Source organism: Bombina bombina, chromosome 2 (assembly GCF_027579735.1).
Source record: "Bombina bombina isolate aBomBom1 chromosome 2, aBomBom1.pri, whole genome shotgun sequence".
NCBI classification, from domain to species: domain Eukaryota; kingdom Metazoa; phylum Chordata; class Amphibia; order Anura; family Bombinatoridae; genus Bombina; species Bombina bombina.
Genome location: NC_069500.1, coordinates 556,145,823 through 556,172,925, shown reverse-complemented (window position 1 = coordinate 556,172,925; position 27,103 = coordinate 556,145,823). Strand labels below are relative to the sequence as shown.

The 27,103-nt window shown below is 40.9% G+C and overlaps 1 protein-coding gene across 1 annotated transcript in view; it reads left to right on the top strand.

Moving 5' to 3' along the window:
* The window catches only part of ERCC6L2 (ERCC excision repair 6 like 2), a 433,149-nt gene that overhangs the window by 123,908 nt on the left and 282,138 nt on the right, over nt 1–27,103 (top strand). The window contains 3 exon segments of the mRNA XM_053702417.1: nt 8,206–8,413; nt 11,616–11,756; nt 12,549–12,665. Of these exon segments, the coding sequence (XP_053558392.1) occupies nt 8,206–8,413; nt 11,616–11,756; nt 12,549–12,665 (466 nt within the window).

The following is a 27,103-nucleotide window of genomic DNA, read 5'->3' as shown; positions in this document are numbered from 1 at the left end:
CTGGATCTACCAAAGCTAAGTGTATCTGCTGTAAACTTTTGGTAGCTATTCCTCCGGCTGTTGTTTGTATTAATTGTCATGACAAACTTGTTAATGCAGATAATATTTCCTTTAGTAAAGTACCATTGCCTGTTGCAGTTCCTTCAACATCTAAGGTGCAGAATGTTCCTGATAACATAAGAGATTTTGTTTCTGAATCCATAAAGAAGGCTATGTCTGTTATTTCTCCTTCTAGTAAACGTAAAAATTATTTTAAAACTTCTCTCCCTACAGATGAATTTTTAAATGAACATCATCATTCTGATTCTGATGACTCTTCTGGTTCAGAGGATTCTGTCTCAGAGATTGATGCTGATAAATCTTCATATTTATTTAAAATGGAATTTATTCGTTCTTTACTTAAAGAAGTACTAATTGCTTTAGAAATAGAGGATTCTGGTCCTCTTGATACTAATTCTAAACGTTTAGATAAGGTATTTAAATCTCCTGTGGTTATTCCAGAAGTTTTTCCTGTTCCTAATGCTATTTCTGCAGTAATTTCCAAAGAATGGGATAAATTGGGTAATTCATTTACTCCTTCTAAACGTTTTAAGCAATTATATCCTGTGCCGTCTGACAGATTAGAATTTTGGGACAAAATCCCTAAAGTTGATGGGGCTATTTCTACCCTTGCTAAACGTACTACTATTCCTACGTCAGATGGTACTTCGTTTAAGGATCCTTTAGATAGGAAAATTGAATCCTTTCTAAGAAAAGCTTATCTGTGTTCAGGTAATCTTCTTAGACCTGCTATATCATTGGCTGATGTTGCTGCAGCTTCAACTTTTTGGTTGGAAACTTTAGCGCAACAAGTAACAGATCATGATTCTCATGATATTATTATTCTTCTTCAGCATGCTAATAATTTTATCTGTGATGCCATTTTTGATATTATCAGAGTTGATGTCAGGTTTATGTCTCTAGCTATTTTAGCTAGAAGAGCTTTATGGCTTAAGACTTGGAATGCTGATATGGCTTCTAAATCAACTCTACTTTCCATTTCTTTCCAGGGTAACAAATTATTTGGTTCTCAGTTGGATTCTATTATCTCAACGGTTACTGGTGGGAAAGGAACTTTTTTACCACAGGATAAAAAATCTAAGGGTAAAAACAGGGCTAATAATCGTTTTCGTTCCTTTCGTTTCAACAAAGAACAAAAGCCTAATCCTTCATCCTCAGGAGCAGTTTCAGTTTGGAAACCATCTCCGGTCTGGAATAAATCCAAGCCTGCTAGAAAGGCAAAGCCTGCTTCTAAGTCCACATGAAGGTGCGGCCCTCATTCCAGCTCAGCTGGTAGGGGGCAGGTTACGTTTTTTCAAAGAAATTTGGATCAATTCTGTTCACAATCTTTGGATTCAGAACATTGTTTCAGAAGGGTACAGAATTGGTTTCAAGATGAGACCTCCTGCAAAGAGATTTTTTCTTTCCCGTGTCCCAGTAAATCCAGTGAAAGCTCAAGCATTTCTGAATTGTGTTTCAGATCTAGAGTTGGCTGGAGTAATTATGCCAGTTCCAGTTCCGGAACAGGGGATGGGGTTTTATTCAAATCTCTTCATTGTACCAAAGAAGGAGAATTCCTTCAGACCAGTTCTGGATCTAAAAATATTGAATCGTTATGTAAGGATACCAACGTTCAAGATGGTAACTGTAAGGACTATCTTGCCTTTTGTTCAGCAAGGGCATTATATGTCCACAATAGATTTACAGGATGCATATCTGCATATTCCGATTCATCCAGATCATTATCAGTTCCTGAGATTCTCTTTTCTGGACAAGCAGTACCAGTTTGTGGCTCTGCCGTTTGGCCTAGCTACAGCTCCAAGAATTTTTACAAAGGTTCTCGGTGCCCTTCTGTCTGTAATCAGAGAACAGGGTATTGTGGTATTTCCTTATTTGGACGATATCTTGGTACTTGCTCAGTCTTTACATTTAGCAGAATCTCATACGAATCGACTTGTGTTGTTTCTTCAAGATCATGGTTGGAGGATCAATTTACCAAAAAGTTCATTGATTCCTCAGACAAGGGTAACTTTTCTGGGTTTCCAGATAGATTCAGTGTCCATGACTCTGTCTTTAACAGACAAGAGACGTCTAAAATTGATTTCAGCTTGTCGAAACCTTCAGTCACAATCATTCCCTTCGGTAGCCTTATGCATGGAAATTCTAGGTCTTATGACTGCTGCATCGGACGCGATCCCCTTTGCTCGTTTTCACATGCGACCTCTTCAGCTCTGTATGCTGAATCAATGGTGCAAGGATTACACAAAGATATCTCAAATAATATCTTTAAAACCGATTGTTCGACACTCTCTAACGTGGTGGACAGATCACCATCGTTTAATTCAGGGGGCTTCTTTTGTGCTTCCGACCTGGACTGTAATTTCAACAGATGCAAGTCTCACAGGTTGGGGAGCTGTGTGGGGATCTCTGACGGCACAAGGAGTTTGGGAATCTCAGGAGGTGAGATTACCGATCAATATTTTGGAACTCCGTGCAATTTTCAGAGCTCTTCAGTTTTGGCCTCTTCTGAAGAGAGAATCGTTCATTTGTTTTCAGACAGACAATGTCACAACTGTGGCATACATCAATCATCAAGGAGGGACTCACAGTCCTCTGGCTATGAAAGAAGTATCTCGAATTTTGGTTTGGGCGGAATCCAGCTCCTGTCTAATCTCTGCGGTTCATATCCCAGGTATGGACAATTGGGAAGCGGATTATCTCAGTCGCCAAACGTTGCATCCGGACGAATGGTCTCTTCACCCAGAGGTATTTCTTCAGATTGTTCAGATGTGGGAACTTCCAGAAATAGATCTGATGGTGTCTCATCTGAACAAGAAACTTCCCAGGTATCTGTCCAGATCTCGGGATCCTCAGGCGGAAGCAGTGGATGCATTATCACTTCCTTGGAAGTATCATCCTGCTTATATCTTTCCGCCTCTAGTTCTTCTTCCAAGAGTAATCTCCAAGATTCTGAAGGAATGCTCGTTTGTTCTGCTGGTAGCTCCGGCATGGCCTCACAGGTTTTGGTATGCGGATCTTGTCCGGATGGCCTCTTGCCAACCGTGGACTCTTCCGTTAAGACCAGACCTTCTGTCACAAGGTCCTTTTTTCCATCAGGATCTGAAATCCTTAAATTTAAAGGTATGGAGATTTAACGCTTGATTCTTGGTCAAAGAGGTTTCTCTGACTCTGTGATTAATACTATGTTACAGGCTCGTAAATCTGTATCTAGAGAGATATATTATAGAGTCTGGACTTATATTTTTTGGTGTCTTTCTCATTATTTTTCTTGGCATTCTTTTAGAATACCGAGAATTTTACAGTTTCTTCAGGATGGTTTAGATAAGGGTTTGTCCGCAAGTTCCTTGAAAGGTCAAATCTCTGCTCTTTCTGTTCTTTTTCACAGAAAGATTGCTATTCTTCCTGATATTCATTGTTTTGTACAAGCTTTGGTTCGTATAAAACCTGTCATTAAGTCAATTTCTCCTCCTTGGAGTTTGAATTTGGTTCTGGGAGCTCTTCAAGCTCCTCCGTTTGAACCTATGCATTCATTGGACATTAAATTACTTTCTTGGAAAGTTTTGTTCCTTTTGGCCATCTCTTCTGCCAGAAGAGTTTCTGAATTATCTGCTCTTTCTTGTGAGTCTCCTTTTCTGATTTTTCATCAGGATAAGGCGGTGTTGCGAACTTCTTTTGAATTTTTACCTAAAGTTGTGAATTCCAACAACATTAGTAGAGAAATTGTGGTTCCTTCATTATGTCCTAATCCTAAGAATTCTAAGGAGAAATCGTTGCATTCTTTGGATGTTGTTAGAGCTTTGAAATATTATGTTGAAGCTACTAAGTCTTTCCGAAAGACTTCTAGTCTATTTGTTATTTTTTCCGGTGCTAGAAAAGGCCAGAAAGCTTCTGCCATTTCTTTGGCATCTTGGTTGAAATCTTTAATTCATCTTGCCTATGTTGAGTCGGGTAAAACTCCGCCTCAGAGGATTACAGCTCATTCTACTAGGTCAGTTTCTACTTACTGGGCGTTTAGGAATGAAGCTTCGGTTGATCAGATTTGCAAAGCAGCAACTTGGTCCTCTTTGCATACTTTTACTAAATTCTACCATTTTGATGTATTTTCTTCTTCTGAAGCAGTTTTTGGTAGAAAAGTACTTCAGGCAGCGGTTTCAGTTTGAATCTTCTGCTTATGTTTTTCATTAAACTTTATTTTGGGTGTGGATTATTTTCAGCAGGAATTGGCTGTCATTATTTTATCCCTCCCTCTCTAGTGACTCTTGTGTGGAAAGATCCACATCTTGGGTAATCATTATCCCATACGTCACTAGCTCATGGACTCTTGCTAATTACATGAAAGAAAACATAATTTATGTAAGAACTTACCTGATAAATTCATTTCTTTCATATTAGCAAGAGTCCATGAGGCCCGCCCTTTTTTTGTGGTGGTTATGATTTTGTATAAAGCACAATTATTCCAATTCCTTATTTTATATGCTTTCGCACTTTTTTTATCACCCCACTTCTTGGCTATTCGTTAAACTGAATTGTGGGTGTGGTGAGGGGTGTATTTATAGGCATTTTGAGGTTTGGGAAACTTTGCCCCTCCTGGTAGGAATGTATATCCCATACGTCACTAGCTCATGGACTCTTGCTAATATGAAAGAAATTAATTTATCAGGTAAGTTCTTACATAAATTATGTTTTTCAGAAGTTTTGAGGCAAGTGGGAGTAGGGAAATAGGGGAGTTGTTGGATGGGGATGTTGGATCAAGTAAAGGCTTTTTTGAGCATAGTTGTGACTAGTACATGTTTAAGGGATGAGGGAAGTATACCTTTGCTGAGGGAGAAATTGAAAATATGCGTGAGGATTAGAATAAGAGTAGGAGAGATGGAGGGCAGTAGTTGTAAATGAATGGGATCAAGGGGACAGGTTGTGAGGTAAGAGGAAGATATAATTGCTAAAACTTCTTACTCAGTAACAGAGGCAAAGAGATGAGTTTGTGGCTTTGTGGGTTTAGGACATTTGTAAATGGTTGAGGGGTTGGATTGTCGCTCAGCATTGCAGGAACATCTGCGTAGATAGCGTGCCATAGGAGTATGCCAGGGCTGAGGATGAGTACGTGACTTCCGAGCTATGGTAGGAGGTGCTAAGTTGTCAAAACCAATGTAAGAGTGGAGTTGTAGTGACAGATAGATTGGTCAGGGCAGGAAGAGGAGGAGATGGAAGGGAGCAGAGAGAACCTTCCTATACAATTGTAAAGGTCTTTCTTAGAGCTCTTGCTTTGTTTTGATGGTTTTTGTTATGTATAGCTTGTTGAATAAAGTATTTTATCTTTCATATTTTCATCACTTTGTTGGACTTTTTAGCAGATAATGATATACATTTTAAGTTTGTCCCTTTTGCTTTAGGTGTAGAAAATGAATGGCTGATAAAAAATGTTAATATGTCTTGGTCCTTATTGACACTGTGAGAGAATTCTTTTTTACAGCAGGGCAGGTTTTATTGATATAGAAAACTCATATAGTGTGTTTTTATTGGACATTAAACATTAAAATAATTTTATAAGAAAAGTATTGAGGTTATTCCCCACCTCACTCTAGCCATGGGTGCTGTCACGTTGAAATCAAGCTTTCGCTGTATTCCAATGCAGACGTGTTTGCACATTTGCAGCAACTCTCATTTACCTGTAACCTAGGTTCCAAAATGACGTCACCCATAATAAGAGAGATGTGCAGGAAATTTATTTAGTGTTTAAAGTCCCTTTAAGTGCAAACATTTTCAGCCTAAACATCACTAATGCTCAGCAGTGTTACCATTAAATAGAGTTTCATAATCAACAAATGCATAATTAAAAGACAATGCAAATAAAACTTTTTTTAATGACACGTTTAAAATTTCTAACATTTCCCTGCCTCTACTGTATCATGTGACAGCCATCAGTAAATCACAGACTTGTATATGTATATGCTGTTATCTCTTGCACATACTCAGTAGAGTTGGTGCCTCAGAAAGTGTGCATATACAATTACTATGCATAATTTGATTATAGAAGCTAATTGGTAAGTTGTTTTTTTGTGTCCATTTAAGCTCAGTTAGCTAGGTATTTAATCTTGGTTCAAAACCCATGGTTATAAAACTGTGGTTAGCAAAAGATGAGCTATAAAAATATTATAGAGATTATGAGTATATAGAATGTGTAGAATGGATGTGCTGTGTGGAGGAATTAGACCTAATATGGAAATTGTGAGGATGGGATTTCATAGAAATGAAAGCTTGTGAAAAATGAATTAGCAGCTGTTAGCACATGTGCTACAAACAGCCAATCGTGGATAGCAGGGATACTGTAACTATAAGCTATGAACAGACATGGATTTAAATAGATTTATATTTACCTTAACTAGATGTAAGCAGGGCTTATAACATTCTAAATACTGTCATTATTAGAGCTCTCCCAGTTCAATATTGGGAAAATATATATGAACTTACTGGAAACATCAGTTACTTGACCTTTGCTGTGAAGGGTGGTTTTAAAATCTCAGACATGGTCAATGTGTATTTTGCACTTAATTATTTAACCCTTTTTCTTGTCTATCTATATCTATCTATCTATCTATCTATCTATCTATCTATCTATCTATCTATCTATCTATCTATTATCAAGGCAATGCACTGTATATTTTGTCTAATATCTAATGAATTGGTTACATTTTTGAAAAGAATGGATTTTTTTATGAAATTTTAACATACTGTGCAATTTAATATGTGTTTTTATATTATTGTGGTCTGATATCTAAGTTCTAAAACAGAACAGCAGTGATGCAATGTTAAAAAATACCGTTAGTGCAAAATCCACAAAGATAAAACCAATTATAAACAAACACTCCAAAATAGACCGAAAACAACAAATGCTAAAAACAAAATGGATGATTTGATTACAGATGTTGGCCAAAAGATGATAAACTCACAAGCCCAATTGACAGTACTTCCATTTACTCTAACAGCATAAATTCATTATTTCACAATCTGCTTTTTACACCTAGTTTTATATAAGTTTGTATTGTTTTTAATTGTTATTGTGTAAATGTCTGAAAAGTTTTTGGTACAGTTAATCTTTTTTTTTTTTTAAGGGATAGAAAGGGATTGAAATGTGCTTGGGTGCATTTCAGTTTTAAATATAAGCATTTTTACAGTATACTTAGAATAGAAAAAATGATTCTAGTTCTTTTTCAGTGGTATATGCACATATGCTGTGAGTGCCCTATGCACCAGCATTAAAACACCACACCTCCTCAGTCAGCAGTAACTTGTATGACTCAAATTAACTCTTCACTGATACAATACACAGCACCGCCAACTTTCTCAGGAGACATGATGTTTGTATCCAGATGCACTAGTCCTTTAGTATATGTGTGTATGCCGCTGAAACAGTAGTTTTAATTAAAGCATTTCTACTTCTGGAAATATAATGAACAAATGCTTGTATTTAAAATTGTAATGCACCCATGTACATATACATTTTGAACTTTCTATCCCTTTAACATAGCCATGTTGATAATTGGGTATTTTCACAAGTGTGAATTTCAACACTCATAGTCAATATCTTAAAACATCTGTGATGCTGTAGCTGCATTGTTTCTGATATTTGTAACATTTATTATTTGAAATAACAATTATAATCCATCTACACTTTAGAATTATTTATATATATATATATATATATATATATATATATATGTTATGGGTAAAGTCAGATATTGGGTAATCCTAGGATGTAAGATGTCCCGATGTAAGATCATAAATCCCCTCAGAGTGCATGCGCTTTATTGAGTCACTGCATCAAACATATATACGATGCACTGTAATTCCCCCATCTTCACTATATTTTTTTTGCCTCCATCTGGGTGGTTCAAGGGGGGTGGATGCCAGATGATCGTCGAGGTGCCTTCCTTGAACCCCCAGGCGGAGGCAAAATAAAAATAGTGTAGATGGGGGCATTACAGTACACCAGGCTTTACCCACAGCTGCTTGGGTAATGTCCATTTTACCCAGGTAATCCTAAGATTACCCAGAAATCTTACTTTACCCGTAATATGTATATATATATATATATATATATGCCTTATAACATGAATAAAGCTATAATACAGATTTTACTCTCTTAAGGGCTGTACCAAGATGTTTAGGAAGCAAAAATAAATTCAAAGAAGAATATTCAAATCCAGTTGAATATGGGCAACGGCACAATGCAACTAAGCGAGAGTTGGCTACAGGACGAAAAATCATGCAAAAGCTGGCAAGGAATATGTCTCAGTTCTTCCTTCGACGTACCAAGGCACTTATAAGTAGCCAGTTACCGAAAAAGGAAGATAGGGTATTTAATTTTATTTATTCTTTGCAACAAGTACTTAGTAGACTTCAACAAGAAATACAAATACAACAATTGTATGGACAAATTACATTATAATTTCAAGTTTTCAAAGTACAAAAAAGGGATAATGATTGTAACCAGGTCAGTATCTGAGTTTGTTTTTCTTTCAACAGACAACATCCCTTCTGTGAAATACAGTACTTAAATTTTAGTGGATATTATAAAAACCCTCTTCTGTCCCTATAATACAAGTTTTAAGTGATTGAATAATATCTAATATTCAGGTTTAGATTACACTGTATGTTTTTTATTATGATTGATTTTGTAGTTCATTATTAATGACAGGATACAGAACCACAGTGTTAGAAACTTAAATATCCATTTAATTCCATTTACATTTGAGTTTTGCTCAAGAAGAATGTTTAAAGGACCAGTAAATACAGTAGATTTGCATAATCAACAAATGCATGATAAAATGATAATACAATAGCACTTAGTCTTAACTTTAAATGAGTAGAAGATTTTTTTCAAATTTCAAAGTTATGTATATTTCCGCACCTACTACATTATGTGACAGCCATAAGCCAATCACAAATGCATATACGTATATTCTGTGAATTCTTGCACATGCTCAGTAGGAGCTATAAAAAAATATGTGTAAATATAAAAAGACTGTGCACATTTTGTTAATGGAAGTAAATTGGAAAGTTGTTTAAAATTACATGCTCTATCTGAATCATGAAAGTTTAATTTTGACTTGAGTGTCCCTTTAATGCAAATACTACACATTATGTTTTAACATTCATTTGAAGCAATACAATATCAATATTCACACGCTAGAATGATGATAACACATATGAAATATTGATAAAATGTCTGTTATAAAAGTCTGTTTATAACATTTAAAACATTAAGATTAATGTGGAAAAAAACTATTAATCATCTAAATTAGCTGCTGGATTTAGTAAAAAATATGCTCCAAATGAGCATGTAAATAAAATCCAGTATTTGTTCCAAACACTGCTGCTGGTATTAGTGAAAATCAATCCAATGTTGGTTTATCATTATGAAACAAAATTAAATTGTAATCAACACTTACCCCTGCCACGCTGGACTCATTTCTTACATGGATGGTCTAACGCGGGGTACAACTCACACACTGTTCCACATCCTCATCATTTATTGCTAGCTTAGTAGCTCCAGCTGTTATGGGATTCCTGGTCCTTGGCTACAGATCTCGCTGCCCAGGCGTCTCCCCGCTACAGATCCTTACTACATCACAGCTTCGTCAAAATCACGTGAGCCAATTGTCAGTGGGAAGGCTGATATGGATCGCAAATGATGACAGAGCTCTCTGTGTCCGTTGTAATGAGTATTGATCAGTATAAGCAATGCGTTTCAGCGGATGCCTTTCTCAAGATACCCCATTCCCAACACTTCCTCCTTAGGAAACCATGAAGGATCAGAGGTTGAACACAGGCTATGAAAATAACATTCTTAGGCTGTATATGGATCCAGCACTGCTGTTCATGGGTGTCAACAACATAGGTGAGCTGCCTTAATGGCTTCAATCTTCACTGGTCCCACAATCTGAAGAAAAGTGACACTCTGTTCTCTTGTTCCATTCTGTGCCGCGATGAGGAGCTGTAGCAGGGAGACGCTGAGACAGCAAAGTCTGCGGCCAAGAACCAGGAATCTCAAAACAGTCAGGTACTAAGCTAGCAGTAGCTGAGGAGGCCGTGGAACAGTGTGTGCTTAAAGGGACAGTATACTTGAAAATGTTTGTTTGACAAGATAGATTATCCCTTTATTACCCATTCCTAAATTTTGCATAACCAACACTGTTATAATTTACTTTTTACCTCTGTGATTACCTTGTCTCTAAGCCTCTGCAAACTGCCCCCTTATCTCAGTACTTTTGACAGACTTGCATTTTAGCCAATCAGTACTGGCTCATAAATAACTCCACGGGAGTGAGCACAGTGTTATCTATATGGCACACACAAACTAGTACTGTCTAGCTCTGAAAAACTGTCAAACTGCATTGACATAAGAGGCGGCCTTCATGGATTTACAAATTAGCATATGAGCCTACCTAGGTTTAGCTTTCAGCAAATAATACCAAGGGAACAAAGCAAATTTGATGATAAAAGTAAGTTGGATAGTTGTTTAAAATTGCATGCCCTATCTTAATCATGCAAGTTTAATTTTGAATAGATTGTCCCTTTAAGGCCATTCATGTACGAAACAAGTCTAGCTTGGCAGGGGTAAGTCTTGATTACACTTTCATCTTGGATCATATGTTGATAAACCAAAACTGGATTGATTTTCACTAATACTAGCAGCAGTGTTTGGAACAAATACTGGATTTTATTTACATTCTCATTAACTCATTAAGCTTTTTTTTTTTACTAAATTCAGCAGCTAATTTGTATGATTAACTGTTTTTTTCTATATTAACCTTCATGTTTTAAATGTTATAAACTGACTTTTATAACATAGACATTTTTACTTAATATATTATGTGTACCCCAGTGGTAGAAAGTTTTTTTCATATGGCTTTTAAGTTTCCTCTTATTAAAAATTGAATATTTCATATGTGTTATCATTCTAGAGTGTGAATATTGATATGCTGTGAGCGCAACTGATCTGTTTTATTTATTTTTTTGAAAAGGAAAGATTTATCTGGTCACATTAACATAATTAAAACGATATGAAACACCAATAAATGTATTTTGTGATTCAGACAGACCATTGCAATTCACAAAAAGTTTACAATTTACTTTGTACTCATGTTATTCTTTGTTGAAGAGAGATACCTAGGTAGGTGTCTGGAGCACTACAAGACAGGAAATAGTGCTGATATCTAGTGCTCTTGCATATGGATTACATTCTAGCAAAACTGCTGCCATATAGTGTTCCAGACGTGCACACACCTGAGCTTACCTCCCTGGTTTTCAACAAAAGATACCAAGAGAACTGAGAAAATTTGATAATAGAAGTAAATGAGAAAGTTGTTTAACATTGCATGCTCTATCTGAGTCATGAGAGAAAAATGTGGGGTTTCATCTCCCTTTAATAAAAAAATTGCATTGAAACAGACAATTTTAGTAAAGTTGTCTAGAGGAAAAAAATGCATATTTGAACTAATTATTAATGTATTTAAGATGTACATTAACCATAATTTATATATTTTTATTTAAAGATTGTCTACTGTTCACTGTCAGAGTTCCAGAAAGCTGTTTACCAAACAGTGTTAGAAACTGAAGATGTCAACATGGTTCTTCAAAGTAGTGACCCTTGCAGTTGTAATAGTGGGAAAAAACGAAGAAAATGCTGCTACAGAGTAAGGCGTCTGCTGTTACATTGATTTACTTTTTGTGCTATTAAAACCTTTTTTTTTTTTTTTAAATATTTTTATTGTTATGTAGAAGGGCTGCTGGACTTGTCATGAGTACTCTAAAGCCCAGTACGCTCATCCAGAAAGGGTGAAAATGCATCTTAAATTTCACCAAAAGTAGATAGAAGCACATAGGAGAAGCTAAGGTGGGAAACAGGAATTCCCATTTCTGTGTGCTTAGAAGGAAACTTAACCATATAGGATGTGCTTGCAGATGGGCATGCAGGGACAAATTAGCCAGCACTAGTAGGTGTGAGTAGTGTTTTATGTGCCTTAGTGGGTGGGTAAACATCAAAACCATAATGTTGTTATAGCTTTAAAGTGTGTATGAATATTATTTGATTTACCATAATATCGCTTGTGTAGCTAAGATTATTTACCAATGGGTAAATATTCCCAAATTAAAGGTCTTCAGAAAGCTCATTGTTTTATCAGTCATTGTTCTCACTCCACTGACAGTTTTAACATTTAGCTAGGAATTTTGCTATTGGGCAATGCAGACGTTTTCTAAAAGAGCACTTGGTACGTTTTGTTTGTGTTTTTGCATTTTCCATACTCTCCCAAATTTTTCGGAATTGGGATTGTAAGATGAAGGACATTTTTTCTTCCAATTACTACTTTTCTACATATAATCACTGGAACTTTTAATGTATTTAATTCATGTGTTTATATATTTGTATATAGCTTTTACAGTCTTGTAGTTGGGTCAAAAATAAATAAATGCCATGTATTTTGTAGGTAAATAAACATGGTGAAAAAGTGAAGGACCTGTATTTCAGTTACCTAGCTATCCTGCGGAAAGTAGCAAATCATGCTGCCCTTCTACAGTCCAACACCAGCACCAGCAAAAAGCAGGTAGGGATTACGTGCTGTAATATGTACAAACTGTAGTACATTCATAGGACTTTTGTTTAATAGGCTGGTTTAGGTTTTAAAGATTGATTTATAAATGAAGATGACCATTTTGCAAATGGGTAGCAGTCTACAAGATACTATTTGGTGCTATTCTTCTCCCTCTTAAGAAATAATATGCCTTACACTAAAGAGGTTTTCTAGAGGCTATTATTATGAGCTTCTGGGAGCTAGTAACTGATGTCATGATCACATGAAATAACTTTGTCTATTGGTTCACTATAGCCATCAAGCTTTAATGCCAGCTTCTGCTTTAGAACATTCTGAAAATAAATGTCAGAGTAATGATTAACTCATATTGCAAACCTTTAATTATACTGAATTAAGTGAATTTGTCTGTTTCATAAAACCTTTTAACATAATAGAAGACTTTATGATTTTTTAATTAATTTACATTAAAATGGGTAAAGACAGGTAGATTTGAATATCAGTGTTGTGAACAATTTCAGAGTTAAAGGGACAGTATACACTCATTTTCATATAACTGCATGTAATAGACACTACTATAAAGAACAAGATGCCCAGATACTGATATAAAAATCCAGTATAAAACTGTATAAAGACTTACTTAGAAGCTTTCAGTTTAGCTCTGTTGAAAAGGTAGTTGGAAAGCCCACTGCAAGTGGGAAATAAGACCCCCCTCCCCCTTCTTTTGCATATGAAAAGACCATTTACACAAACAGGAGCAAGCTGGAGAAGGTAGCTGACGGTATTCTCCTAAAAACAATCAGAGCAATGTTATTTAAAAATAAGCAAAACTATACATTTTTTTTTAAAATAAAACTTTATGGGCTATATAAATGGATCATCTACAAAACATATATGCAGAGAAAAAATGAGTGTATAATGTCCCTTTAAAGGGGCATAAGATAGTATGGGCCATTTGGTATTACAGCTGTAATCACAGAAATGTTTTTTCAGGTTTCTTTTTCTTTAAAAAAAAATAAATAAATAAAAGGTTTCTGAATAAATTTACCCCAGAGATGGTCTTCTTTTACACACTCCTGCTGCTAAGTCAAAATATTTTTTTTACATAATAGTTTAGCTGAAGAGCAATGTTTTAAAGTGAAAGTAAACTTGGAGCCTCCACATTAATGCCATCCATTAATGTCCAATAGATTAGTCTAGTCGCTAACTTTAAAAAAAAAAAAAAAATTTAGTAGTTATTTATATGGTAAATCTTATACCTTTTTCCGTGGTTCCTCCGCCCACCCGATCATTTCCTGTTTTATCTCCTTTACACGTAAGACCGGTCCTACCCGCTTTTACGTGTACAATCCTGCGCGTTCTGGTGAGGCGTAGTCCATTGCATATGCACAGAAAACATCGCTGCTGTGATACACATTGAAAGAATGAATCAGTAGATTCATTATTGTGTATCGTAGCAGTGATAGATCTTTTATTCTCTGCAAATTATCCAGATCCAACATTACAAGCTAACATAACATCAAAGACTAGCCGAAAATGCGCATACGTGTCTTATGAACGCGCATATGTTGCGGCCGAAAAATAAATAAGACACGCATGCGTATATAGCATTGTAGGCCTTTATCTAGTCTGTTGGGACGCCAGCGGGGGACCAATCAAAATGCTTTACAAAGTATTGGTCATTCAAAAACAATTTTTTTTTTATAGCAAGGCAGAGTTACGGCGATAGAACCGAGCGTTGTAAAAGGTAATTTTTAGGTTTAATAATAATGATGTTAGAAAAATGTTGACTTAAACTTACACTAATTTTATGTTTATTTTTTAAATCTGAATAGCGGAGCGTGATAGTTAACTTTTCCTTTAAAGGGACATGAAACCCAAATTTTTTCTTTCATTATTTAGAAATTGCATGCCATTTTAAACAATTTTCTAATTTACTTCTATGATCTATTTTGCTCCATTCTCTTGATATCCTTTGCTGAAAAGCATATCTAAATATGCTTAATAGTTGCTGATTGGTGACTGCACATAGATGCCTCGTGATTGGCTCACCCATGTGCATTGTTATTTCTTCAGCAAATGATATCTGTTACGGTTACCCTTAGTCTCGCTGAGAGATGGACCGCTTAGTAGCCTGGATCCCTATTGCTGAAGAGGGGAGAAGCTGCTTTCCATAGTATTCTATATGAGTCTCGCAAATGTAGAATAATCCCCCTTAGCTGTAGTACAGCTAGGATACCCTTCTGCCCACAAAAACGAGTCAACGCTGCGATTGAGGGTCAACCAAGAACTCAGGACTGGGATGCCCAGCCTGCTTTTTATTGAGGTTACATGCACACAGGGCACTCCCAGGGGGGGGAAGCATAAAATCCCCCATCACACATTTAGATAGAGAGACAATGTCCTTTGACAGGCCACAATAGGATTACAGTACTTCAGATAACAAGTTACACATAAAAAAACAATGCAGTCCATCTTATCAATTAGCAGTCTGACTCCGGAGGTGATTAGACAATGGGAATGTTTTATCACTAAACTTAATTAGAGCTGAGGCCAGCAAACTTGTATTTAGAAAATAGTTTCTAAAACCTGAAAAAAAGTTAACTCTTTATGAAATGATACTTGTTACGGTTTTCTTGGAGCCCTTCTTAGGCGCTGGCTTGGCTGGTTCAGGCATTGCTGCTGGGAAATAAGCTCTTCACAACAAAATAACTAATGCTTCTGTAACAGTGCTCCCTTTCTGTGGAACACTCTGGCAGACACGGTCTGACCCCTTTTCGGGGCAGACTAAGGCTGTCCAGACTGCTGGTTATGCGGGGCTGAGGTCGGTTTGTCTGGACAACCCGTTGGCGTTGCCATTCTGTTTCCCAGGTCTGTAAGTAATGGTGAAATTGAAGGGTTGCAACGATAAACGTAATAGCCTGCCGTTATCTCCAGAGACCCGGTTCAGCCACACCAACGGGTTATGGTCGGTGACCAGAGTGAACTCCTGCCCATATAAATAGGGAGTCAATTTCTTTAATGCCCACACCAAAGCCAAACACTCCTTTCTCTTGTTAAGTGTAGTCAGTCCACGGGTCATCCATTACTTATGGGATTATATCTCTCCCCAACAGGAAGTTGCAAGAGGATCACCCAAGCAGAGCTGCTATATAGCTCCTCCCCTCACATGTCATAACCAGTCATTCTCTTGCAAGTCTCAACAAAGGAGGTTGTGAGAGGAGACAGGAGTTTTTTACTTAATTCTTCAATCAAAAGTTTGTTATTTTAAAATGGCACCGGAGTGTGCTGTTTTTTCTCTCAGGCAGTATTTAGAAGAAGAAGATCTGCCTGCGTTTTCTATGATCTTAGCAGACGTAACTAAGATCCACTGGCTGTTCTCGCGCATTCTGAGGAGGGGTAACTTCAGAAAGGGGAATAGCATGCGGGGTCCTCCGCAAATGAGGTATGTGCAGTATAATATTTTCTAGGAATGGAATTGACTAAGAAAACATTGCTGTTACCCATATGATGTAAGTACAGCCTTTAATGCAGTAGTAGCGACTGGTATCAGGCTGTTAAATGTATGCACAGTTGAGTTATTTTCTAGGGACTAGAATGTGACTGAGAAAATACTGTTAATACTGAAATAAATGTATAAGCCTTAACTGCAGTAGAAGCGACTGGTAGCAGGCTTAGTGATAACTTTACATAACACTGGAAAAGTTGTTTTTAAAACGTTTACTGGCATGTTATTCGTTTTGTGAGGTACTTTGTTGATAAATCTTTTTGGGCATGATTTTTTTCCACATGGCTAACGTTTATTTCTGCATAGAAACCGTTGTAACAGGTCTCCCACTGTTGTAATATGAGTGGGAGGGGCCTTTTTTTAGCGCCTTGTTGCGCAGATAAAATTCTAGCACAGTCTTCCTGCCTTTTCCTCCTTGATCCAGGACGTCTCCAGAGAGCTCAGGGGTCTTCAAAATTCAATTTTGAGGGAGGTAATCAGTCACAGCAGACCTGTGACAGTGTGTTTGACTGTGAGAAAAACGTTAAATCTAAAATGAATTATCCGGTTGTGGGTATTGAGGGGTTAATCATCCGTTTGCTAGTGGGTGCAATCCTCTGCTAAATTCATACATTTATTGTTAAAATTGTTGGCTATAACTGAATTAGTTCATTGTTATTTCAACTGAGACAGTTTTTTTTTTCCAAGCTTGCTAGCCTTCATTGCTAGTCTGTTAAACATGTCTGATGCAGATGAATCTACTTGTTCATTATGTTTAAAAGCCAATGTGGAGCCCAATAGAAATTTGTGTACCAATTGTATTGATGTTACTTTAAATAAAAGTCAGTCTTTACCGGTAAAGAAATTATCACCAGACATCGAGGGGGAAGTTATGCCGTCGAACTCTCCTCACGTGTCAGTACCTTCGCCTCCCGCTCAGGAGGTGCGTGAGATTGTGGCGCCAAGTACATCAAGGCCCTTACAAATCACTTTGCATGATATGGCTAATGTTATGAAAGAAGTATTATCTAATTTGCCTGAGTTAAGAGGCAAGCGCGATAGCTCTGGGTTTAGGACAGAGCGCGCCGATGACACGAGAGCCATGTCCGATACTGCGTCACAATTTGCAGAACATGAGGACGGAGAGCTTCATTCTGTGGGTGACGATCTGATCCGGGGAGACCGGATTCAGAAATTTCAAATTTTAAATTTAAGCTTGAGAACCTCCGTGTATTGCTAGGGGAGGTGTTAGCGGCTCTGAATGATTGTGACACGGTGGCAATCCCAGAGAAATTATGTAGGCTGGATAAATACTATGCGGTACCGGTGTGTACTGACGTTTTTCCTATACCTAAAAGGCTTACAGAGATTATTAGCAAGGAGTGGGATAGACCCGGTGTGCCTTTTTCCCCTCCTCCGATATTTAGAAAAATGTTCCCAATAGACGCCACCACACGAGACTTATGGCAGACGGTCCCTAAGGTGGAGGGAGCAGTTTCTACTTTAGCCAAGCGTACCACTATCCCGGTGGAGGATAGTTGTGCTTTCTCAGATCCAATGGATAAAAAATTAGAAGGTTACCTTAAGAAAATGTTTGTTCAACAAGGTTTTATATTACAGCCCCTTGCATGCATTGCGCCCGTCACTGCTGCGGCGGCATTCTGGTTTGAGTCTCTGGAAGAGGCTATTCACACAGCTCCATTGGATGAGATTATGAACAAGCTTAAAGCCCTTAAGCTAGCTAATGCATTTGTTTCGGATGCCGTGGTGCATTTAACCAAACTAACGGCTAAGAACTCCGGATTCGCCATCCAGGCGCGCAGAGCGCTATGGCTTAAATCCTGGTCAGCAGATGTAACTTCTAAATCTAAATTGCTTAATATTCCTTTCAAAGGGCAAACCTTATTCGGGCCCGGCTTGAAAGAAATTATTGCTGACATTACTGGAGGTAAGGGTCACTCCCTTCCTCAGGACAGGGCCAAATCAAAGGCCAAACAATCTAATTTTCGTGCCTTTCGTAATTTCAAGGCAGGAGCAGCATCAACTTCCTCCGCCCCAAAACAGGACGGGACTGCTACTCGTTACAGACAGGGTTGGAAAGGCAACCAGTCTTGGAACAAGGGCAAGCAGGCCAGAAAACCTGCTGCTGCCCCTAAGACAGCATGAAGTAAGGGCCCCCTGTCCGGAAACGGATCTAGTGGGGGGCAGACTTTCTCTCTTTGCCCAAGCTTGGCCAAGAGATGTCCAGGATCCCTGGGCGTTGGAGATCATATCTCAGGGATATCTTCTGGACTTCAAAGCTTCTCCTCCACAAGAGAGATTTCATTTTTCAAGGTTATCAGCAAACCAAATAAAGAAAGAGGCGTTTCTATGCTGTGTACAAGACCTCTTATTAATGGGGGTGATCCACCCAGTTCCGCGGTCGGAACAAGGGCAAGGATTTTATTCAAATCTGTTTGTGGTTCCCAAGAAAGAGGGAACCTTCAGACCAATCTTGGACTTAAAGATCCTAAACAAGTTCCTAAGAGTTCCATCATTCAAAATGGAAACTATTCGAACCATCCTACCCATGATCCAAGAGGGTCAGTACATGACCACAGTGGACTTAAAGGATGCCTACCTTCACATACCGATTCACAAGGATCATTATCGGTATCTAAGATTTGCCTTCCTAAACAGGCATTACCAGTTTGTAGCTCTTCCCTTCGGATTAGCTACGGCCCCAAGAATCTTTACAAAGGTTCTGGGCTCACTTCTGGTGGTACTAAGACCGCGAGGCATAGCGGTGGCTCCGTACCTAGACGACATTCTGATACAAGCGTCAAGTTTTCAAACTGCCAAGTCTCATACAGAGATAGTTCTGGCATTTCTGAGGTCGCATGGGTGGAAGGTGAAAGTGGAAAAGAGTTCTCTATTACCACTCACAAGGGTTCCCTTCTTAGGGACTCTTATAGATTCTGTAGAGATGAAAATTTACCTGACGGAGGCCAGGTTATCAAAACTTCTAAATGCTTGCCGTCCCCTTCATTCCATTCCACACCCGTCAGTAGCCCAGTGCATGGAAGTAATCGGCTCAATGGTAGCAGCAATGGACATAGTACCATTTGCACGCCTGCATCTCAGACCGCTGCAATTATGCATGCTCAGTCAGTGGAATGGGGATTACTCAGATTTGTCCCCTCTAATAAATCTGGATCAAGAGACCAGGGATTCTCTTCTTTGGTGGCTTTCTCGACTCCATCTGTCCAAAGGGATGACCTTTCGCAGGCCAGATTGGACGATTGTAACAACAGATGCCAGCCTTCTAGGTTGGGGCGCAGTCTGGAACTCCCTGAAGGCTCAGGGATCGGTGACTCAGGAGGAGAAACTCCTCCCAATAAATATTCTGGAATTAAGAGCGATATTCAATGCTCTTCTAGCTTGGCCTCAGTTGGCAACACTGAGGTTCATCAGATTTCAGTCGGACAATATCACGACTGTGGCTTACATCAACCATCAAGGGGGAACCAGGAGTTCCCTAGCGATGTTGGAAGTATCAAAGATAATTCGCTGGGCAGAGTCCAACTCTTGCCACCTGTCGGCGATCTATATCCCAGGCGTGGAGAACTGGGAGGTGGACTTCCTAAGTCGTCAGACTTTTCATCCGGGGGAGTGGGAACTTCATCCGGAGGTCTTTGCTCAACTAATTAATCGTTGGGGCAAACCGGAACTGGATCTCATGGCTTCTCGACAGAATGCCAAACTTCCTTGCTATGGATCCAGGTCCAGGGACCCGGGAGCGGCGCTGATAGATGCTCTAGCAGCCCCTTGGGGTTTCAACATGGCTTATGTGTTTCCACCATTTCCGCTGCTTCCTCGGCTGATTGCCAAGATCAAACAGGAGAGAGCATCGGTGATTCTGATAGCACCTGCGTGGCCACGCAGGACCTGGTATGCAGATCTAGTGGGCATGTCGTCCTGTCCACCATGGTCTCTACCTCTGAGACAGGACCTTCTAATTCAGGGTCCTTTCAACCATCCAGATCTAATTTCTCTGAGGCTGACTGCATGGAGATTGAACGCTTGATTCTATCAAAGCGTGGCATCTCGGAGTCAGTTATTGATACCTTAATACAGGCTCGGAAACCTGTTACCAGAAAAATTTACCATAAAATATGGCGTAAATACTTATATTGGTGTGAATCCAAGAGTTACTCATGGAGTAAAGTTAGGATTCCTAGGATTTTGTCCTTTCTACAAGAGGGTTTAGAAAAAAGTTTATCTGCTAGTTCATTAAAGGGACAGATTTCTGCTCTGTCTATTCTGTTACACAAACGTCTGGCAGATGTTCCAGACGTTCAGGCTTTTTGTCAGGCTTTGGCTAGGATTAAGCCTGTGTTTAAGACTGTTGCTCCGCCGTGGAGCTTAAACTTAGTTCTTAAAGTTCTTCAAGGTGTTCCGTTTGAACCCCTCCATTCCATTGATATTAAGCTGTTATCTTGGAAAGTTCTGTTTTTGATGGCTATTTCCTCGGCTTGAAGAGTCTCTGAGTTATCTGCCCTACACTGTGATTCTCCTTATCTGATTTTCCATTCAGACAAGGTAGTTCTGCGTACTAAACCTGGGTTTTTACCTAAGGTGGTTTCTAACAGGAATATCAATCAAGAGATTGTTGTTCCATCATTATGTCCTAACCCTTCTTCAAAGAAGGAACGACTTTTGCATAATCTGGACGTAGTCCGTGCCCTGAAGTTCTATTTACAGGCAACTAAAGATTTTCGTCAAACTTCTTCCCTGTTTGTCGTTTACTCGGGACAGAGGAGAGGTCAAAAGGCTTCGGCTACCTCTCTCTCCTTTTGGCTTCGTAGCATAATACGTTTAGCCTATGAGACTGCTGGACAGCAGCCTCCTGAAAGAATTACAGCTCATTCCACTAGAGCTGTGGCTTCCACCTGGGCCTTTAAAAATGAGGCCTCTGTTGAACAGATTTGCAAGGCTGCAACTTGGTCTTCACTTCACACTTTTTCAAAATTTTACAAATTTGACACTTTTGCTTCTTCGGAGGCTATTTTTGGGAGAAAGGTGCTTCAGGCAGTGGTTCCTTCCGTTTAAAGTTCCTGCCTTGTCCCTCCCATCATCCGTGTACTTTAGCTTTGGTATTGGTATCCCATAAGTAATGGATGACCCGTGGACTGACTACACTTAACAAGAGAAAACATAATTTATGCTTACCTGATAAATTTCTCTTGTAGTGTAGTCAGTCCACGGCCCGCCCTGTCTTTTAAGGCAGACCTAAATTTTAATTAAACTCCAGTCACCACTGCACCCTATGGTTTCTCCTTTCTCGTCTTGTTTCGGTCGAATGACTGGATATGACATGTGAGGGGAGGAGCTATATAGCAGCTCTGCTTGGGTGATCCTCTTGCAACTTCTTGTTGGGGAGAGATATAATCCCATAAGTAATGGATGACCCGTGGACTGACTACACTACAAGAGAAATAAATTTATCAGGTAAGCATAAATTATGTTTTTCGACCGCTGCATAGCTGACTTCGCAGGGCAGGAGCTTCCGGCTGATGTAGGCAACTGGATGCTCCCCTCCATCTTCGCCTACTTGGCTGAGGACGGCTCCCAGCCCGAACATGGAAGCATCTGTATGGACGATAAAACGTTTGTTAAGGGCTGGGGCCGCCAAGACAGGAGCGTTAATTAGAGCATTTTTGAGAGCCTGGAAAGCCGTTTCACAGTGGGGAGACCACAGGACCTGTCGAGGTAAGTTCTTCTTGGTCAAGTCAGTCAGGGGTTTGGCAAGTGTGCTGTAGTCTGGTACGAACCGTCTATAGTGCCGTGCCAAGGAAGGCTAGGACCTGAGTCTTAGTGATGGGGGTGGGCCAATTGGTGATAGCTTCTATCTTGGCCGGCTCTGGTCGCTGCTTTCCACACCCCACCCGGTGACCCAGGTACTGTACCTCGGCCATCCCAAAGTGGCATTTTTCTGGCTTCAGAGTCAGGCCAGCAGCCCGGATCTGATCCAGAACCATTCCTACGTGAGCTAAGTGGTCCTCCCAGGACTCACTGTGGATCGCTATGTCGTCCAGGTAGGCGCAAGCAAAACTCTGGAAGCCATCCAGGAGCCTATCCACCAAGCGCTGGAATGTAGCTGGGGCATTCTTCATCCCAAACGGCATTACCCTAAACTGATATAAGCCGAATGGGGTGTCGAATGCCGACTTGGGGATAGCCTCCGGGGCCAGGGGAATCTGCCAGTAACCTTTGCAGAGGTCAATAGTGGTCAGGTAATTTCCCCTGGCTATACGATCGAGTAGCTCGTCTACCCTGGGCATAGGGTAAGCGTCCGTCACGGTTTTTTCATTGAGCCTCTTGGGCACCAAGACAACTGGGGAGGCCCAGGGACTATCGGAGGGCTCAATTACCCTGAGTTGGAGCATCTCATTGATCTCCTTCTTCATTCCTGTCCTAACTGCTTCGGGGATTCGGTACGGAGCCTGGCGCAAGGGAGCTTGTCCCGGAGTATCTACCTGGTGGGTGGTTAAAGTAGTGTACCCTGGCTTCGGGGAGAAGGTGAGGTGTTTGGACTGTAGGAGTTGGTTGAGCTGCTCCCTTTCAGTGGGGCTAAGTCGGTCTCCTATCTGAACCTGAGCCACTATACCTGTGGGGAGACTCTTTTCTAATAGGTCTGGAATGGGTAGACTGTCGGGGTCTTCCTGAGGGGAACAACATACGGCCGTCACGTTCTCTGGTCGCTCAAAATATTCCTTGAGCATGTTTACATGGAATGTCTTTCTAAGATTGTTGTCGTGGCAGCTAGCTATCACATAAGTGGTGTCTCCTCTTTTCTCTACGATCTGGTAGGGACCCTGCCAGGACGCCTGCAATTTGTCTGTCTTCACCGGCTTAAGTACTAACACCTTTTGTCCTATGGTGAAGATTCTCTTTCGGGCCCCCCGATCGTACCATACTTTCTGTCTTCTCTGGGCCGACTGGAGATTAGCCCGCACGGATTTGGCTAATTGCTCCATTCGATCCCTGAGTTCCAGCACGTATGGCACAATGGGGACACCGTCAGTGTCCATCTCTCCCTCCCAGTGCTCCCGGATCAGGTTTAGGGGTCCCCGTACCTTTCTTCCGTAGAGCAACTCGAAGGGAGAGAACCCTGTCGTTTCCTGGGGCACCTCCCGATAAGCAAATAGGAGGTGCAGCAGGAAGCGTTCCCAGTCTCGGTATTCCTGAGTGAACGTCTTGAGCATTTGCTTGAGGGTCCCATTGAACCTCTCACACAGCCCGTTCGTCTGGGGGTGGTATGGGGAGCTCAAGAGGGACTTAATTTTGCAAACCTGCCAGAGTTGTTGGGTCAATTCAGCCGTAAATTGGGTGCCTCGTTGGATAGGATTTCTTTTGGAAATCCTACCCGGGAGAACACCTGTACTAGTGCATTCGCTACCGTATCCGCTTGCATGTTGGATAGGGCGACAGCCTCTGGGTACCTGGTAGCGTAGTCCACTACGGTAAGAATGTAGCGCTTACCGGAGGGACTAGGGGTAGCCAGTGGTCCCACTAGGTCAATAGCAACCCGGCTGAAGGGTTCCTCTACAATGGGCATATTTACTAGATGGTCTTTAGGGTGATCGCCTCGCCTTCCTACTCGTTGACACACATCGCAAGTGTTACAGTAAGTTCTAACGTCAGCGTGTACCCCTGGCCAAAAGAACGTGTGAGTAATGCGGTGTAGGGTACGGGTTACGGCTAGGTGGCCTGCTAAGGGGATGTCGTGGCCTATCTTGAGGATTTCTTGACGATATTTGTGGGGCACTACCAGCTGTCGCCTACGCTGTCCCCTTTTCTCTGTCCAGCGGAATAGTTTCCCTTTTTCCCATAAGAATGTTTCGTTATCTGCCCCGCCCTCTCCGGTCTCTGCTCGTTCCCGGTACTTTTGTAAGGTCGGGTCAGTCTTAGACTCTGTCTCGAAAGCATCTGGGGTGTCCCAGGGTATGGGGCCTAACATGTCAGGCAAGGTCGGGGTAGGTCTTACCTGTGTCTCCCCCACTGGTGAAAGCTCTCGCTCTGTCCGGGTTTGGGCCCGTGTAGTCACTGGGTCCGCCTCGTTGTTGCATACTGGAGCATAGGCAGAAGTCATGGGGCCCAAATCGTTGCCCAGTAGTACTTCGGCAGGTAAATTATCCATTATGCTCACGTTCACAGCCCCCTTTACCGCTCCCCAATCAAGATGCACTTTAGCTTTTGGAATTTTGTACACATCCCCCCCGCCACTCTAACGGCCACAGTCTGTCCGGATCGCTTGTGCTCCGGCACCAAATGACTCTGTACCAGCGTGATAGTAGCCCCTGTGTCTCTCAATCCCTCGGTAGATCGCCCCTCGAGCCATACCTTCTGCCGATGCTGCTGGCGGTTATCTGAGGCAGCATATACAGGGTCCGCCTCGTGAAGCGGCCCCAAATATTCCTCCATAGGGGCCTCTTGGTTAACACAGAGGGTCTGGGCCGGACGATATGACCCAGAGGGGTAATTGTAATTCCTGGGTGTCTGGTGCGTATTAAGGGGGCAGCTAGCCATGAAATGCCCTGGTTGCTTACATCGGTGGCAAGTCGGTCTGGGACGCTCAGAGCTGTTATTGGGTGGTCCTGAGTGTCGGGCGGGCCCTGCGGGCACCGGGGCTCGGAATTCAGCACGAGGGGGTGCACGGTAAACCTCTCTGGGTTCGACCCGTGCTGGAGCTCGGTAGTTCGTGGGTTCGTGAAGACGGGAGTCATAATGTTCATCGGCCAATTTGGCTGCTTCTTCTAAGGTAGAAGGCCGCCTGTCTCGCAGCCATTCCTTCCCTTGCTGTTCCATGCCATTATAAAAATGTTCTAAGAGAAACAATTGTAAAATTTCCTCACCAGTCACTGCTTTACTTCCGCTCATCCAGTGATTTGCCGCTCTCCGCATTCGGTGCGCCCATTCCATATGGGTATCGTTAGGCTTCTTTTTCGTGCCCCGAAACTGTCGGCGATACGTGTCCGGAGTTACAGCGTACCGTCGCAACAGTGTCTCCTTAACTAGCTCATACTGTGTCACTTCCTCAGCACCCAGAGTACGAAAGGCTTCCAGGGCTCGCCTGGATAGTTTCCCAGACAATATCGTGGGCCACTCTCTGTTGGGAATCTGGTGCAGGGCACATTGCCTTTCGAAGTCTGCCAAATATTCATCAATCCCTGTCTCGCTCTCTAGGAAGGGTCGAAATGCCGCATAGGGTATCTTGGGCCTCCCAGCATTTCCGACAGGGATGATTACCTGCGGGGCTTCAGCATTGCGGTGTGCGTTTGCTAGGTTGAGTTCGTGGGCTCGAGTCTCTCGTATATCCTCGTCCGCTTCCGCCATCAACTGCTGTACCAATTCCATGGAGGGGATCGGCCCGTACAGTGAGAGCCTCTCCCGAACAATCCTGGTTTTTTCGTCACTAATCGTGGTCGGTGTTTCCGCCATTGTGAAGCTCTGATCCAGTTCGGTCAATTCTGCGATCAGCTCTCTCCTCGGCCGGTTGCTGGCGTACCCCCCTCTGCTTTCAAGTAAATCCTTTAGGGTTGTACGCTTCAATTTTTCGTAAGCGCTCTCCATCCGTTCTGTACCTCTCCTAGGAAATCCAGGAAAATCCCACCGCTGCCGCCAAATGTTACGGTTACCCTTAGTCTCGCTGAGAGATGGACCGCTTAGTAGCCTGCATCCCTATTGCTGAAGAGGGGAGAAGCTGCTTTCCATAGTATTCTATATGAGTCTCGCAAATGTAGAATAATCCCCCTTAGCTGTAGTACAGCTAGGATACCCTTCTGCCCACAAAAACGAGTCAACGCTGCGATTGAGGGTCAACCAAGAACTCAGGACTGCGATGCCCAGCCTGCTTTTTATTGAGGTTACATGCACACAGGGCACTCCCAGGGGGGGAAGCATAAAATCCCCCATCACACATTTAGATAGAGAGACAATGTCCTTTGACAGGCCACAATAGGATTACAGTACTTCAGATAACAAGTTACACATAAAAAAACAATGCAGTCCATCTTATCAATTAGCAGTCTGACTCCGGAGGTGATTAGACAATGGGAATGTTTTATCACTAAACTTAATTAGAGCTGAGGCCAGCAAACTTGCATTTAGAAAATAGTTTCTAAAAGCTGAAAAAAAGTTAACTCTTTATGAAATGATACTTGTTACGGTTTTCTTGGAGCCCTTCTTAGGCGCTGGCTTGGCTGGTTCAGGCATTGCTGCTGAGAAATAAGCTCTTCACAACAAAATAACTAATGCTTCTGTAACAATATCTAAAGAATGAAGCAAATTAGATAATAGAAGTAAATTGGAATGTTGTTTAAAATTGTATTCTCTACCTGAATCATGAAAGAAACATTTTGGGTTTAATGTCCCTTTAAGTCTATAAAAAGAAATTCCTGAGGAGGAAAAACCTAAGAGGATGCGCTTGGAACACAGGTTATCAAAGTAGGACCTAACACTTTATGATTGGGTTTGTACCTGTATGCATATATAAATATAAACAGCACAGTGTTTGGTATGTGTGAAAAATAAATAATAATGACAAAAATAAATTGTGAGCAAAACAAGTGCTCAGGACAATTTGTGTATAATATTAGTGATACATTGAAATAATCAGATATCACAGATAACCAATGATATTTGTGGCGATAAGTAAAATCTATAAAAAGTACTTATCAATGTCCCAAAAAATGCTGTGATGTAAAAAATAAGTGTCCAATCCTAATATGTGAACGGTGATGTGTTCAGGTGTTTGGCGTGCTCCTCTTGTGTCCCGCGGTGCGATGGGTCAGGGTGTCTAGAATGGAAGATAAACAAGGAGCGCCAATATAGTGTGAATTGTTAAAACAACAAATATAAAAGTGATGTGCAAAAAACTACTCACAAGGAAAGTGGCACCTTAAATGAATAAGGTGCGATAAAG